This window comes from Aethalodelphis obliquidens, unplaced genomic scaffold, assembly GCF_003676395.1.
Source record: "Aethalodelphis obliquidens isolate GAN/ISIS:26980383/991018 unplaced genomic scaffold, ASM367639v1 scaffold100, whole genome shotgun sequence".
Classification (NCBI taxonomy): Eukaryota; Metazoa; Chordata; class Mammalia; order Artiodactyla; family Delphinidae; genus Aethalodelphis; species Aethalodelphis obliquidens.
The window spans coordinates 1668687-1683254 of record NW_020838044.1 but is presented as its reverse complement, the minus strand read 5'-3'; the positions used below and the strand labels follow the sequence as shown (position 1 = coordinate 1683254).

Sequence of the window (14568 nt, the reverse complement as noted above, 5' to 3'; positions counted from 1 at the left end):
ACCCAAGGGAAAACTGAACTGGAACGGAATGGAACTGACGTTCCAAGTGTTTTATGTGTTCTCCTTTTCGATCCTCACCCAATCTTGGGAGGTAAGGCATCATCAGGTGTGTTTTATTATTGTGGAAACTGAGGCTTTGATTGATGGCTGATTCTTCAGCAGGTGGTGAGAGGCTTCTAGCATAGGTCCCTATTGCTCCCAAGTATGCTCTTTTCTCTGTCACTCTGGGGTTCCAGAATCCTTCTCTTCAGTTTAAGCTTCAAGGGCATTTACCACTTCTCACTCACCCATCCAGCCATCCAACCTATGTTCAAGAAAAACAGCTGAAAGATATGCTTTTATTACACAAAAAAGTGTGACATGCGATACCCATCCCCTAACAATCTACGAACTCTTGGAATACAGAGTAAAAAGGAAATCCAACCAGCCTTGATGACACAAAAACTTGATTTCACAAAGCTGAAAAATCCATTACAAAGTCTCTGTTGTATAAATATAGTCAGTCTTATCTTTAATGTAGAGTGAGACCAAAAAAGAAAAAGTTTTGTTGGCATAAGAAATCCCTGTCCTTGAATACACCACAATCTTCGTTTGTACTCCCAGCCAAATACAGGTGACACCTACATGATGAGAGTTACGTGTGTGTTCTCGGACTCTAAGTAACCAAATGGGATTTAAGTATTTTGTCTCCTGAGCCCACACTCCCTCCTCCAATAGCTTGTGCAAAATGTTATAGCCTTAGTTTGCTAAAAGCTTTTCCCATATAAAATAACATGTGTCTATTCTAAATTTGATTGTAGTAATGGGTGTACAATTCTGTGAGTATACTAAAATTTATTGAATTGTACATTTTAAATGAGTGACTTGTATGGTATTTGAATTACACTTCAATAGAGCTATTAAAAAATATCTAACATGTGTCTAAGTTGCTAGGGGAGCAACAGATGACCCCGATAGCATAACTCAGGAGTTCCTGGCAGGATGCAGGGAAGATCTGCAGAAGTCGGTACACTAAGGGGTGTAGAAAGGAGATCCTTAAAATATTATGATTAAGTCAATAGAGTTTGAGTTTGCTCTAGGGGCACTCAGATTCATGATGTCAGAATAAAGAAGTCAGTGGGGTATGTACTTTTTCTGAGTGATTCTAGAATAGTCTAAGAATCTTCCATGGCCTTTGTCACAAAAGAAATTTATTTGGTGGAAAGGCAGTTGCCCGGGGTATTGCTGAGGCTACAGAAAACTTCAGGCTGGAGCTTGGAAGCTGGCTATCTGCATCCACTGGGAGAAATTCCAGCATGGCCACAGGTTCTGAGAGCCTGAGTCCCACAGGAGGAGGGAGAATTTAGATACCAAAGAAAAGCTTCTAGATTTATTGAACCAAAGGGCCTGCCTGTCTTCAGTGATGCGGTTGTTGGCCAGAAGTTACAGCAGGGTTCCAATTCTCACTGACCCTTTTATAAGACAATTGCCAAGGCAGCAGTGGCCAGTCACATCAGCACACCATCATGTGGCAGACAAACCACTTACAAGTGCCATCTCCATTCTTTACCTACCATCTGGTCACCAAATGGTCACTTGAGAAAGGAGACAGGCACAAACCATGGGCAACAGGGCCCTTGAACAAGGATGGTCATTCTAGCCTGACAGTGAGGCAAGGAGAATAGCCATTAGTAGAAAGAAAATTAGTAGAAAGAGAATTTAAACTCTTGCTCCGGTTTTACCATTTCTAGTTACTTAAAGTTCATCAGTTATACTTGTTGTGAAAGTGGAGAAAAGGGGCACAGAGAACATTCACTTTACTCACCTTTCAAAACAGATGCTGCCAGAAGGTGGGGCCGGAAGTCTTTTTAGTTTTTCAGCACACAAAGGAAATGAGAACAGGAGGAAGAGACGGACAGGGGCATGAAAATGCAAGGCTTCCCAGTTTGGTGAATACCTTGTCCAACTCCCCTAGTGTTTCCTCCTTGAAGACTGATCTGGATCTACTCACTGCTGGGGCATGGGCTACAAGTCCATGCCTTTCTTGGCCAGCCTTGAGGTTGTCTATTCTGTGGCTGAATTAAGTTTAGAAGCAGACATCATGGCCACCTCAGGTCCATCCCATTGTGGGCTGACTCTCCAGTAGGGCCCCATTAAAATCTTGACTTCCTTGTGTTCTTTCAAAATACGACACACCTGTTCCCTAATATGGCCCAAGCCTCTAGGAATGGGGCACTCAAGGATGAGGAATTTTCCTCACTGGCAATGTTTGTCATTTCTGGGTAGAAGCAAATAGAGAATAAAGCTAGAACATCTGGGATTGGGGCTTACCTGGTTCCCTTTAGTGTCATAGGGAGATGGTGGGAGGTAAAAAAAAAAAAACCAAAAAAACAAAACAAAATGCAGTGGGTTGTGGGGAGAATAGATCCATCAGGGCTTTCCCCATTTTCTCAAGGAACATTTTCCTTTGGCTCCAGTGAGAATAGTTATAGCTTACTCAAGGAAAGGGAATGAAGTACCCAGTTTAAAAAACAAAATAAAACCTTCCTTTATTGCCTCTTTGTGCTTATCAAGCCCTTTCTTACCCAGGGCTTACTCATCTGGCCCTCAGCCTACCCACTATACCAGTTTGAGTTGGTTATCCAGGAGAGATGAATCCAGGCAACCGTGAAGATGGTTCATCAGGGGATGCCAGTACCCTCCTCACCCAGCCTCTCTCCTAAAGAGATCGTGAGCTGAGGGCATATGATCAGGGAGACTCCCAGCTGCTTGTGCCCTTAAGTAAGAGGACAGGGGAGGGAGTTTCTATACTTAAAAAGAGAGAAATACTTTTGTTCCAGAGCTATAAGAAATATGAGCAGATGAAGCTATGGCTCCAATGGCTGGTCCATTTGGGGAAACAAGATGCAAGCGAGGGAGTAATATATAAACAAAGTGTGGGTATATTTGGCAAGTTTGAGGCAAGCAGAAAGGAGGGTTTGGGTACTCTATAAAAAAACAAAGATCTGAAATTCAAACTTCTTCTGATAAGGCCACAACGAAGAGATTTCCAGCAGTGGGTGTTGCAGGAAACTGGCACCCACATTGTCACAGGCTTGCAAGGTGATGTGCCCAGGTGAGGAGGCAGGTGAGGCAGGGCAGTGCCCCTCACAGGTCCATGTCTGGGCTTCCTGAGGATGTCTTCAGTGGCACCGAGTCAAATCCATCAGGAGTCCTCTGAAAGAGAGATGGTGACGGGAGCTGGCTGCTGCACGTGGGCAAGTTTGGGGAACAAAGGAGGGAAATGGAAAATAGGTGACAGAAGGAGCCCTCATGAAATTCCTGCTTTCAGTGGCTTTGTGGAAACATGGACCTAAGATATCCTCTATTCTTCTTGCTCCCTTCAGCCAGTCAGAGGGTAAGAATTATCTTTAAAACCCCTTGCTCTGCATCTGTGTTGAATTCTAGAAGTTCCAGAAAGACTCAAGCGTCCCAGGATAAATTGTTCTCCCATTAGTTAAAAAAAAAAAAATTCAAGGTCTAAGGAGGCCAAGGGAGTCACCCTGGAAGATCAGCACAAAGGGAATGAGATTCAGCCAAGTAAACACCTCCCCACCTTCCTTTCCCCGCCATCCCTCCCCACCCCATTTGGATGAACTGGTTCAGGGCAGCAGTGAGCTGTGGGCACTGGCAGAGTGGGGCTGCAGAGGGCAGCGGCCCTGGAAGAGTTGCCTGAATGTTCTCTGCTTGCCCCAGGCCCAGGCCCAGACATCCATGGGACAGCACCCTCCAATGGCCAAAGGAGAGCCGCACTTCTATCGGAAGTTGATCCTAGAGATCACCTCTTCCCCTCCCTCCAAAAAAAAAAAAAAAAAAGGAAAAAAATGGCAGGGGGGAGGGGGTCATGAATCTTCTTACAACATGGGTGGTTCAATACTTCTGGAAGTTAAAAGGCCCAAACAGTCCATCCACTGGAGTGCATGTCGGGAGAGAAGCAGCCTTGGGCCCCAGGGGAAAGAGTATTGGTGTGGAAACACAGAAGGCAGAAGCCAGGATTCACAGGGTGGGGGGATAGAATAGTATGGAGGATGGGGAGCAGAGTAGTGGTCCCTGAACAGTGTGGGGTCACTCAGTATCCTAGGACTGGTATCTTCTCCAGCCCTCCAGGCTGACCTCAGTGCACTGGCCAGGCTCCCTACCTTGGAGGTGAATGATCTGATCTTCCCAAAGAGTGACTTCTTGCTGGTGAAGATGAGGTCATCCTCCACATCCTCGCCTTCCATGATGGCACAGCTGTCGGCTGCTGGCAGGTCACAGTCCTTGAGGGTGGCATTCATCACCAGCTTGGAGTATTTGTACTCTAGCCTATGAAACAAGGGGATGGGAAAGACAAGACACCAAAATGTGGAATAAAAGGGAAAGGGAGAAAGGCTGGGCTGTAAAGAGATATTCCCGTACCATGGGTAATGGAACTGAAGCATAGCAAAATGGTGTTGGGCTGGGCATATAACTAAGGAATCCGACTCCCAAGTCAGGGATCTTTTTCCTCAAGTATAGGTGTTTCTGTGATCTCAAAGCTTAATAGAAATAATGGAATTGTAAAGTCATTATTTTTATCATTAATAATAACAAATTAAGAATTCTCTTTGCTTTTCTTTTGAGAATCTAACAGCCCTTCACAGACTGCCATGTGATACCATCCCTGTTTAGGAGTCAGGATAACCAAGGCATACACTGGATAAGTGGCTCAACACATCTCTGGCCAGAGTCACAGGGACTGTGGCCAATGCCAGAGAATAGCCCCATGAACTTATACTCTCAGATATTCTCTTTCCAGCTCAATGATCCAATCCTGGCCATCCCCAAACTGCAATACCCCATCATGTACTTTTGATTCTTTTTCCAAAAGTAACAGGTCAAGACGGTGAGCAGGATAGCAGTGCAGGTGCCTGCAGAGATGCCCACTTTCAGCCAGAAGTCTATCGTTTTGCAGATGGTGACTCTCTGCTCAGGCAGGGAGATGCCACGCGAGCACAGCTTTGGTTCTCGCCACACATAAGTAGTCTTCTATCGGGGAGAAAAACACGGAACTCAGATATCACATTCCCTTGTCTCCTGGGAAGTCCCCAAGCAGAGACACCTACCTGGATCCCGGCCACGCAGCTGCTGACGATAGCGTGGTAGTCAGCAGCTGAGCAGAGTGGGCAAGCGGCCACGCTCTCCCACAGGAAGTGGAAGTTACAGCCATCACAGGTCCCATCGGAGCATGTGCTAGCAGAGCAGAAAGGAGACATGAGCGCACACTCGCAGGACTGCTGGGAAGATCTGGCTGGAGTCCTGGCATCTCATAACTTGCCTGATCTGTCCTCTCCTTGCCAAACTGTTAGCTCCATCAGGATCCTTCCAACTAGTCCTTAACCCAGTATCGCTCTCCGATTTCCCTGATGATAAGAGGCCTTTCTGGCCTTCACCAGGGCTCCCACCCTCTGCCCGTTTGTTTCTGCTGACATCCGATGAGAACCAATGTAAGCTGTCTGAGCTCTAGCATAGCTGCCCAACTAACCCCTCAGAAGCTCCTGTCCAACCCATGGACATGTGACATTTTGCAAAAGTCACATGCAGCTTCCTGCAGAGGGTGGAGGTGGGGGGCAGGGTTCAGGAATGAACTTCAGGTCACTGCTATCTGCAGTGTACTTTACTGTAACGTTTGCAACAAGAATAGTGATCTTACACTTTGACAACACTGCTGGGTCAAAATGTGCTGCTGGGCTCCCCATCTCCCTGATCAGTTGTTGTCTAGGAGCAGCATTTCCCAAACCATCTTCCTCAAGACTGGTACCCCTCAAGATGTTAGTGTTATGTGAAAAAAAGGAAGGTTGGCGGGGGAAGGGTACTGTAATCAAATTAGTTCAGGAGTCCTCAATTTAGTGCACTCAGCTATTAAACTCAGAATAGGGTCTTCCAGCTGTAGAGAGATTCCTAGGATTCCCTAAACCTTTACTAATCCTAATGATAATAGGAAGTAACCACATCTGAGAAAGACATCTGGGGAAGTCCTCAAGTCTCATCATCTCATTTAATTCTCATAACAGCCCCCTGAGGGAATTTATTACTATCCCCATTTTACAAATAAGGAAGAAGAGGCCTAGAGAAGATAAGAACTGTATCCATAACAGAGCTGGTAAGTGGAGGAGGGGAATCGAATCTGGCTCTCAGCCCCAGCAGTTCGTCACTTTGCTAGGCAGCTGCCCCTATAATGGTCTGTGAGTGTGAGGGTAGCTTTGACTCTTCCTTCTGCTCCATTCTTGACATCTAAAGACTGAGGGTTTGGAGCCATGACTGTGTCCCCAAGAACCCATTAATGGATCTCACATGGTTTTCTCTTTTGCTCTTTTGCAGTACTCTTTGTTTGGTTCTTGGGACGTTATGAGGCCAAGGGAGGGAGACTTTGTTACATCCCTTTACCTTGGCAGCGACAGACTTCCAGGAGCAGGTTTCAGCAGACTGCATCTGACGCGGATCGTGGTTGATCTCCCAGAACTGCAGGACTGGGTCACATCATTGGACCTGCAGAGAAAGCAGCCCCCATGGGGGAACGAGTCACTCATCTGTGTCATTGGAGAGCCACTAAGTAAAGTCAACATGGAACGGTTCCCTCACTGGGGAAGTCTGGACTTGGGCTGTGGCCTGACACACAGGAGAGTGTTGGGGTCAGGGAGATCTGGTCAAGGGGAAATGCACTGGTCTAGGAAAGGCTAGCAGATGCACAGCACTGGAGCCTCCCTTAGGCAGGAAGGGTAGTCCGCCACAGGTCATCCAGTATTCCTCCCTGCCACCAGAGGCAGACCTGCCCCAGGAATACCCAAGAAGCTAGGATGGGGAAATCCCAGCCTTTAGTGCTCATTGCTGGGCAGGTCTGCTAGACCTTGGAAGTGGTCTGGCTTGATAAGTAGTAGGTGGCTAGAGAGGGAGGGACACCACAGAGATTGCGGAGGAGCCCTGGGTTTCACTTGCATTAGCCTGGCCTCTCATTTTCACCTATAAAAGAAGATCACGTCCGGTATTCCCAAGGGCTCCGGGTGGAAAAGTTCAGCTGGGGAGGTGATTCCGTCCAGAGTCATATCTGTTGTCACCCCTGCCAAATTAGAGCTCCTAATTAGTCCTCACGAGTAGCATTTAGCTGGCAACCACTTCTGTTCTTTCAATACCTGTCCACATCCCACCTTCCTTCATCTCATCACATCCTTGAGTGGCTCATGAAAGGGCGAAACAAAGGTTTGTCAGTGGCCGCAGGGGCATTTCGTACCCCAGGATGGAATAGGAAAACAGAGGTCAGGAGGTTGGGCCCCTCACCTGGGGCCTTTTACCTCAGAGCCTGGTAGGCTCACTCTCTCTTACAGACATGCTCAGACAGGCGAGAGCAACTGTGTTACTCACCGATAAGCCGATCTGCGAGGCTAACAGGCTGCGAGGACACTCCGGCCTTGTAGCCTGTCACCTCCGGGGGAATGATGACCGCCTGGCACACGTAGGCTGTGATGGATTTGGAGAAACCTGACTCACCCTCAGGAATCCGGAGGTCAGTGACATTGTCGGTGCACACGGACATTTTCTTACCCTGGGCAGGGGGATGTGGGGAGGAAGTAGGAAGGAATGAGTGATCACAGAAGAGCTCCCAGAAGGGAACAGGGAACAGTTTTTCCGTGTCTAAAATTTCAACTTTCTAAGAGTGTGTTGCAGTGGAACGATTCATCCCAGTTCTAATTACAAGACAGATTTTAAAAGATAAAAAGTTAAGAATAAGGACTAGGTGTCCTAGTTTCCGGAACTCTGGTTCAGGGATCCCCAGTCTTTTGTTTCCTTGGAGTCACCTGGGAGCCCTATATAAGCAGTGCTGTGAAGGCGGCAACTGATTTGGAGATCTAATCTACCAGCCCACCCGTTAAGGGCCTTCCTTATCCTAGTCAGTTTTCTAGGCAGATACTGAAATGTGTAACTAATCCCATGAAATTTATCTGGACCTCTGGCCTGCTTCCCATTCCCTTTCTGTGTCTTCCTTGGAGCTGTGATTCTACCATACTTACTTTGGAAGCACCTTCCAGAGTGTCCTGGGGGTTAAAACAGACCCCATAACCAGCCCTCTCCCTGCCTTGAGGTAGGACATCTTAGGATCTACTGGACCCTATTCCATTTGAAAATATTTATTGGGTTTCCCTGGTGGCGCAGTGGTTGAGAGTCCGCCTGCCAATGCAGAGGACATGGGCTTGTGCCCCGGTCCGGGAAGATCCCACATGCCGCGGAGTGGCTGGGCCTGTGAGCCATGGCCGCTGAGCCTGCGTGTCCGGAGCCCGTGCTCCGCAACAGGAGAGGCCACAGCAGTGAGAGGCCCGCGTACCGCAAAATAAATAAATAAATAAAATATTTACCAACAGAAGAAAGATTGTTTCTCTTCCAGTCTTTAACAACCCATACTGTATAGAATAGAACTCTGGAAGATGGAGGGAATTGAAACTCCTTCCTCGAGATTTTGTAATAGAAGAGATATTGAGATACTGTTCCTTTAAAAATTCTTCAAATTTGGGCTTCCCTGGTGGTGCAGTGGTTGAGAATCTGCCTGCCAATGCAGGGGACACGGGTTCAAACCCTGGTCTGGGAAGATCCCACATGCCTTGGAGCAACTGGGCCCGTGAGCCACAGCTACTGAGCCTGCGAGCCTGGAGCCTGTGCTCTGCAACAAGAGAGGCCGCGACAGTGAGAGGCCCACGCACTGCGTTGAAGAGCGGCCCCCCGCTCGCGGCAACTAGAGAAAGCCCTTGCACAGAAATGAAGACCCAACACAGCCAATAAATAAATAATTCTTCAAATTTATGAAATATGAATATATAACATGTTTGCTAATATAAGATCATTTGTTCAATATTTTAAATTTAAGTGGACCAAGCATTTAGAATGTAGGATTTTCAATATGATAAATTTTATTACAAATAGAGCTAAGTTGCTAAATCTGGTATCTCAGTTTATTTTCAAGATTGTAAGAAATAGGTAAAGAACATGAGAACAGAAAGGAACCTTTAGATTATATAAGAATAAGGGAGCAAAGAAAAGAAAACTCACAGACTCCGCAAATTCCCATCTTCTCTCTCCCAACTCACTGACTGAAACTTTTGCTGCATGGGTCTTGCTTTAATCAGTCTCAATTCCTGAGTTATCACTGTCACTTCTGAGGCTTTAACTTCTTCAAAGACTTCTTAAAAACAAGATAGAGACATCTGTCTCTAATCTTTCACAGATTAGTTTATTTCTTGGCATGTTCTCTCTATAAACACAAATCAACTTTTTTGCATGCTGCAGAAGATGGGTAGAAGCTGTGTGGTATAAAGACCTAACTTCCACACACAGTCACAGACTAAATGCTCAAGACGCTTTTTATTTTGCAACATTTGAAATTAACTTTCCAACCGCTAATCCTGGCCTGTTTGTAATTTAGTCAAGTGCAGTGGTGGTATGATTATCCTTTACATTTCTGCCTTTGAATTTTGCATCCAAAATATTTGCAGCAGCCCGAAATGCTGATGGTAACATGTACTGTCAGCAAAGATACATGTAGATGAAATAAAGAGTAATTTATTTTATTCAGCCTCTAGAAAAGGAAAGGCAAGTGTCGTGATTACTGAAGACTGCTTTCTTAAGGAAAAAAAATCTTTCTCCTGCATAGTTTTTTTTTTTTAATTGAAGTATAGTTGATGTATGTGCATAGTTTTTATATAATCATTTTGAGAGAATAAAGGTCAGGGAGGAGTAAATGTACACCTTATTTTATTTTATTTTAATTTTAAAAATTTAAAAAAATTTTTTCGGCTGCACCACACGGCTTGTGGGATTTCAGTTCCCCAACCAAGGATGGAACCCGGGCCCTGGCAGTGAAAGCACGGAGTCCTAACCACTGGACCGCCAGGGAATTCCCTACACCTTATTTTAAACACGTTCGTTTTCCTAAATGTTTATAATCCAGATGATTTGATTTTAGAGGAGAAAGTCCTCAGGGAGAGTAATAATCATTAAAAAACCTTTGAATCTCCTCAGTCCTCTGCGATCTGAACCTCCCGTGTCCTCTGGCCTCTGATCCGCTGGCGCCCCCTTTCCGTTCTCACATGGTCAGTACCTGCACAGCTTACCTGGTTTCCGCAGAGACTGAAGGTAAAGTGGTGGAAATATTTCAGCCCTTTGGAAGTGAAGCTTGGCCCTCCAGCCAGAGAGATGGTGTTTTCCAAAGCCAAGAAGTTGTAGTCAAAAGTCCTGGTCGGAGTGCTGACTGAGAAGGTACAGTCATTGTAGCACAGGGAGTGGATCTGAGGGGAAAGGGGTCCATCAGGCCGGCTGCGCAGGCAGGGCCTTGAGGAGGCTGCACGGAGAGTGGCAGTCTCTCTCCCCAGCCTGGTCCAGCCCACGCAGGGTGAGAGGAGGAAGCATGGATTAGGAGTGGGCATTAAAAGATGCAAAACAGGGGCTAGTGTGGTTTATGTACATCTTGCCATTCAATTATTAGCACATATATGATGTACAAACCCAAACCTCTTATTTTTCAGTAGGTAGTTGGGTCAGATTCTGTAGCCTTGTTCCTATGCCTAGATTATAAAACTCTCTCAAGACACGAGATAGCCCTTCTTACTTTCAAGCAAAAGACAACAAGGTGCTAACTGGAAGAAGGGTGTCCAAGATGGCAGAAGAGAAGCTACAAGCCTGGTCCCCCTCCCCCATTTAAAACTCACTGAACCCCAGATTACTTTTTCCCAGGCTCTCTGTAGGAAACTGAGCCATAAACCCCTTTCTTGCTCATTTTAAGGTCCCCAGGCAGCAGCGGCCTTATACAGCTGTCAATCCCTCCCATGGCAGCAGAGGGAGCCCTGGGGGAGGAATTTTGTGGCAAAAGTCCAGGGTGCCCCAAAGAGGTTGCCAGGGGTCTGCAGAATTGATGCACTTATTGCACAGCTGAACTGAGCAGCATCTGCAGACTGTGTAAACAATGTCTTACAAATGTGTGTCCATGTGGTTGTGATTAGTAAAATTCAAGTTCACTTAAAAGCATTAATGAATAACTAAGAGCTTTTGGTCATAGTATTTTCTTAGATTCAGGAAGTGCATGGGGGAAACAGCACTGCTGCTCCGCTTTAGAAGAAACCCCTGGGAAAGGAGACAGCAATATGCCAATTAACTATATGTCCCAGCAAAGGTGGGTTACCCTCCCCACAAAGAGGAGGCAAATTCCCATGATAACAGGCTGGACTGAAGTAGGCTGAATTTGAGCCACAAGTCCCACTACTCCTTCCCTTCAGGTCTCTGCACAGATGTCAAATAACCCTCTGGACCAGATGGTCACAGATCTCCCTTACCCATCCCCTGAAGATGAGACTCGCTCATGACTGAGGCCCAGACCCTGAAAACCAACCACTACAGCTAAGAAATCTCCATCTATGGTCATAGCCTGGATGGGTGTCCTCTAGGATGCCAACCTGGGCGTATACTAGGGGGGGTGGTCCTTGGGTATTAGCCCCTCAAGAACCCCACCCAGGACCCGGCACCCTCTGAGGTGGCCCATTCAGAGGGCCAAGGTTATGATGTATGGCCAACTGCTGGCACCTTGTTGCTCTTGGTTCCTGGACCGCAGGTCACGCAGGCCTGGGCGCCATAAGGCTGGTGGGCTTTCAGGATTGTGTTAGGGGGGCAGGAGCGGCAGGTTCCTGAATCTCGATCAATATAGTAGCCAGCAGGACAAGAGGTGCAGGAGGAGCCTATGTCAGAGGCTTCCAGGGCACAAGGACGGCAGTAGGAAGCCACGCCATCCATGACATTGGTGACATTGATGGAGTAGATCTTGGCGACATCACTGGTATACTTTCTTCCCTGGAAACAGAGACAAGAGGAGAGTGGGCCAAGTTCTGAGCAGTAGCAATTGAGTGCTCTGGAAATAGTAAGAGTATGACTTAATACTTCTTATCCTGTGATACTTGAGAAAAACCTTTAGAAACATCCTATTCTTTTTACTCACTTAACAGTAACTCTTTATGTACATTTTGTGTCATTTTACAATAAGACTGAACAACTTAAATGACATATAAAAATATTAAGTACCGTGGGGAAATATGCAGTAGATGCTCATATTTTTTAAAAAAGCAGTTTTTTTCCTTATAAAAGAAAAATAGTATTTGTGGAGAAATAAAGACTGTATAGGAGATACTTCATATGTTAACTGGGTTATCTCTGGGTAGTAGGATTATGGGGGATTTTCTTCTTTTTGCTTATTTCTATCTTTTAAGTTTTCTCGCAACGAAACTACATTATTTTGAGTTGAGAAAATACAACAAAACCGGAGTTATTATTATTAAAAACAAGAGCAGGGACTCCCTGGTGGCGCAGTGGTTGAGAGTCCGCCTGCCAATGCAGGGGACGCGGGTTTGTGCCCCGGTCCGAGAAGATCCCACATGCCGCGGAGCGGCTGGGCCCGTGAGCCATGGCCGCTGAGCCTGCACGTCCGGAGCCTGTGCTCCGCAACAGGAGAGGCCACAACAGGGAGAGGCCCGCGTACCGCAAAAAAAAAAAAGAGCAGGACTGAACAGGGTATACCAGGTCAGGAACCACACATGTCCTCAGGGCAGGTCTGCTGAGGAGGGACAGGTAATTTTAAGAGTTTAGAGTGTCATTTTCCCCTGGAAGTCATTTGGCTAAGGCTAGGTGCTCCTCAGGGGCTGGAATAGGCGTTCTTTGCTTGACTCCTTAGGAGTCTTCTAATCCCTGGATTCTGAAGCTCAACCTCATACTTAAGCTAATGCAGGAATCCTTCCAGGTTCAGAGGTCTCTTCTGGGCGCTGAGCATCTGAGTAAGGGGAGGAGCTTACTGTCTCATGAAAAGAGGTTCTCTGGAAGGCCCAGGTGAAGCTCATGGTAGCGTTCTCCTCAATGATGTAGGTATAGGACTGTTTGCCTTTGGAACCTCTCCACGTCTCCACGGGACTGTTGGTCCTAGATTTCATACCCTGAACCCAAGACAGATAAGTGAAGAAGACATGATGGCTGGGTGGCTGGTGGGGAGAGGATGCCCATACCGCTGCCATCCTGGGGGCCATCACAGGGGGTTAGACCCATATTAAACGGTGCAGTCCCTGACAGACAGTCAGGCCCTTCCTCTGTGAAATCACTGTAAGCAAGGGTGTCAGTTATATTGATACCCCGATAGGGCAGAGGGGCCAACACTCCCAGTAGTCCCTGGAAGCCCCAAAGCAGGCAAAGAAAACATACCACCATGAAGTAGAGCTCGCAGTTCACAGAACAGATGGTCTCAAAGACAAACGTGATCCTGGCCACCTCTTTATTCTCTGTGTCTGCCATCACTGACTGTGGAGGTCTGTGGGGCAGAAATCAAAAGTCGGTTCCAGAGGCAGACTATGCTTATTGAAGAGCCCAGATGGCAGCAAAGGGTCTGCTGGGGGACAGGATTAAGTTCTGAGTATGTTGGAAAGAGCATAGACTAAGTCCAATTCTGCCACCCTAGCTGTGTGAACTTGACCTAGACAAACTATAGTTTCCTCATCTGTAAAACGGAGGTAATAATCTTTCTTATTTACCTCCCATCATTGTGGTAAGATCCAAAGGCATAACAGATGTGGAAGTGCTTTGTAAAATGCTGTATAGCCTCACAAGCAGAGTGCGGTCTCCAGACCCACTGAATCAGAATCTGTGCATTAACATGATTCCCAGGTGATTCATATGCACGTTAAAGTTTGAGAATCATCACTATCATAAGATGTCAATTGTCTGCATTCGCTCAGCAGCTCTCTCCCAGGGATAGTGGGGTTTTGCCTGGATCGAATTAGCAGGTACTTCAACTTGTTTCTTTTTTTTTTTTTTTTTTTGCCATACGCGGGCCTCTCACTGTTGTGGCCTCTCCCGCTGCGAAGCACAGCCTCCAGACGCGCAGGCTTAGTGGCCATGGCTCACGGGCCCAGCCGCTCCGTGGTATGTGGGATCTTCCCAGACTGGGGCACGAACCCGTGTCCCCTGCATCGGTAGGCGGACTCTCAACCACTGCGCCACCAGGGAAGCCCTCAACTTGTTTCTTTAACAAGGTTCTCAGGCTGGTCCTTCTTTGGAGAAAGAGACAGCCATGCCCGATGGGTGGGGATGGTGGGGGGGATAAGTGGGGTGAGGAAATGCTTTACTGCTATAATCATATTTGCAAATTGAAAAGTACTTTGGGGAGTGTTACCTCCCAAAAGTCTAAAAAGTTTGCTTACCTCATAAACATGGGATATAGCTGTTCGGCTCTGAGTAATGTAAATTAAGGGAAGGGAAACCTTTTGAGCAGCCGCTGTGGCTGAGCACTGTGCCAGGGATGGAAAGGAGGGAGCTTGAAGGAGGGAATGGAGAAGCCAAATTTGCAACTGGGACGCCGATTCAGTGGTTCCCCCGACCTCTAAAGCACATATAGGCAGAAGAGTTCACTTTGGCTTTGGAAATCCATTTATGGCTTTTCTTTTGGCTTTGGCCATTTGCTTGAATTCTGAGGACCTCCAGTTCCTGGCTCCTCCCTACACAGTGGTGCTAACCGATGGGCTA

The 14568-nt window shown here is 46.8% G+C and overlaps 1 protein-coding gene across 4 annotated transcripts in view; it reads right to left on the bottom strand.

Moving 5' to 3' along the window:
* Window positions 1-1894: 1894 nt before the first annotated feature.
* The window catches only part of ELAPOR1 (endosome-lysosome associated apoptosis and autophagy regulator 1), a 69071-nt gene continuing 56397 nt past the window's right edge, over window positions 1895-14568 (bottom strand). For 3 of the 4 annotated variants that reach the window (XM_027096240.1, XM_027096242.1, XM_027096241.1), the window contains 11 exons: window positions 13252-13357; window positions 12852-12989; window positions 11596-11859; window positions 10134-10307; window positions 7396-7576; window positions 6997-7093; window positions 6424-6525; window positions 5103-5229; window positions 4847-5025; window positions 4158-4323; window positions 1895-3195 (listed from right to left, as the gene is read on the bottom strand). In XM_027096240.1, coding sequence (XP_026952041.1) covers window positions 3127-3195; window positions 4158-4323; window positions 4847-5025; window positions 5103-5229; window positions 6424-6525; window positions 6997-7093; window positions 7396-7576; window positions 10134-10307; window positions 11596-11859; window positions 12852-12989; window positions 13252-13357 — 1603 coding nt within the window. In that variant the 3' untranslated portion in view covers window positions 1895-3126. Of the gene's footprint in view, window positions 3227-4157; window positions 4324-4846; window positions 5026-5102; window positions 5230-6423; window positions 6526-6996; window positions 7094-7395; window positions 7577-10133; window positions 10308-11595; window positions 11860-12851; window positions 12990-13251; window positions 13358-14568 lie in introns of all 4 variants that reach the window. The other variant, XM_027096243.1, reaches the window with a different exon arrangement.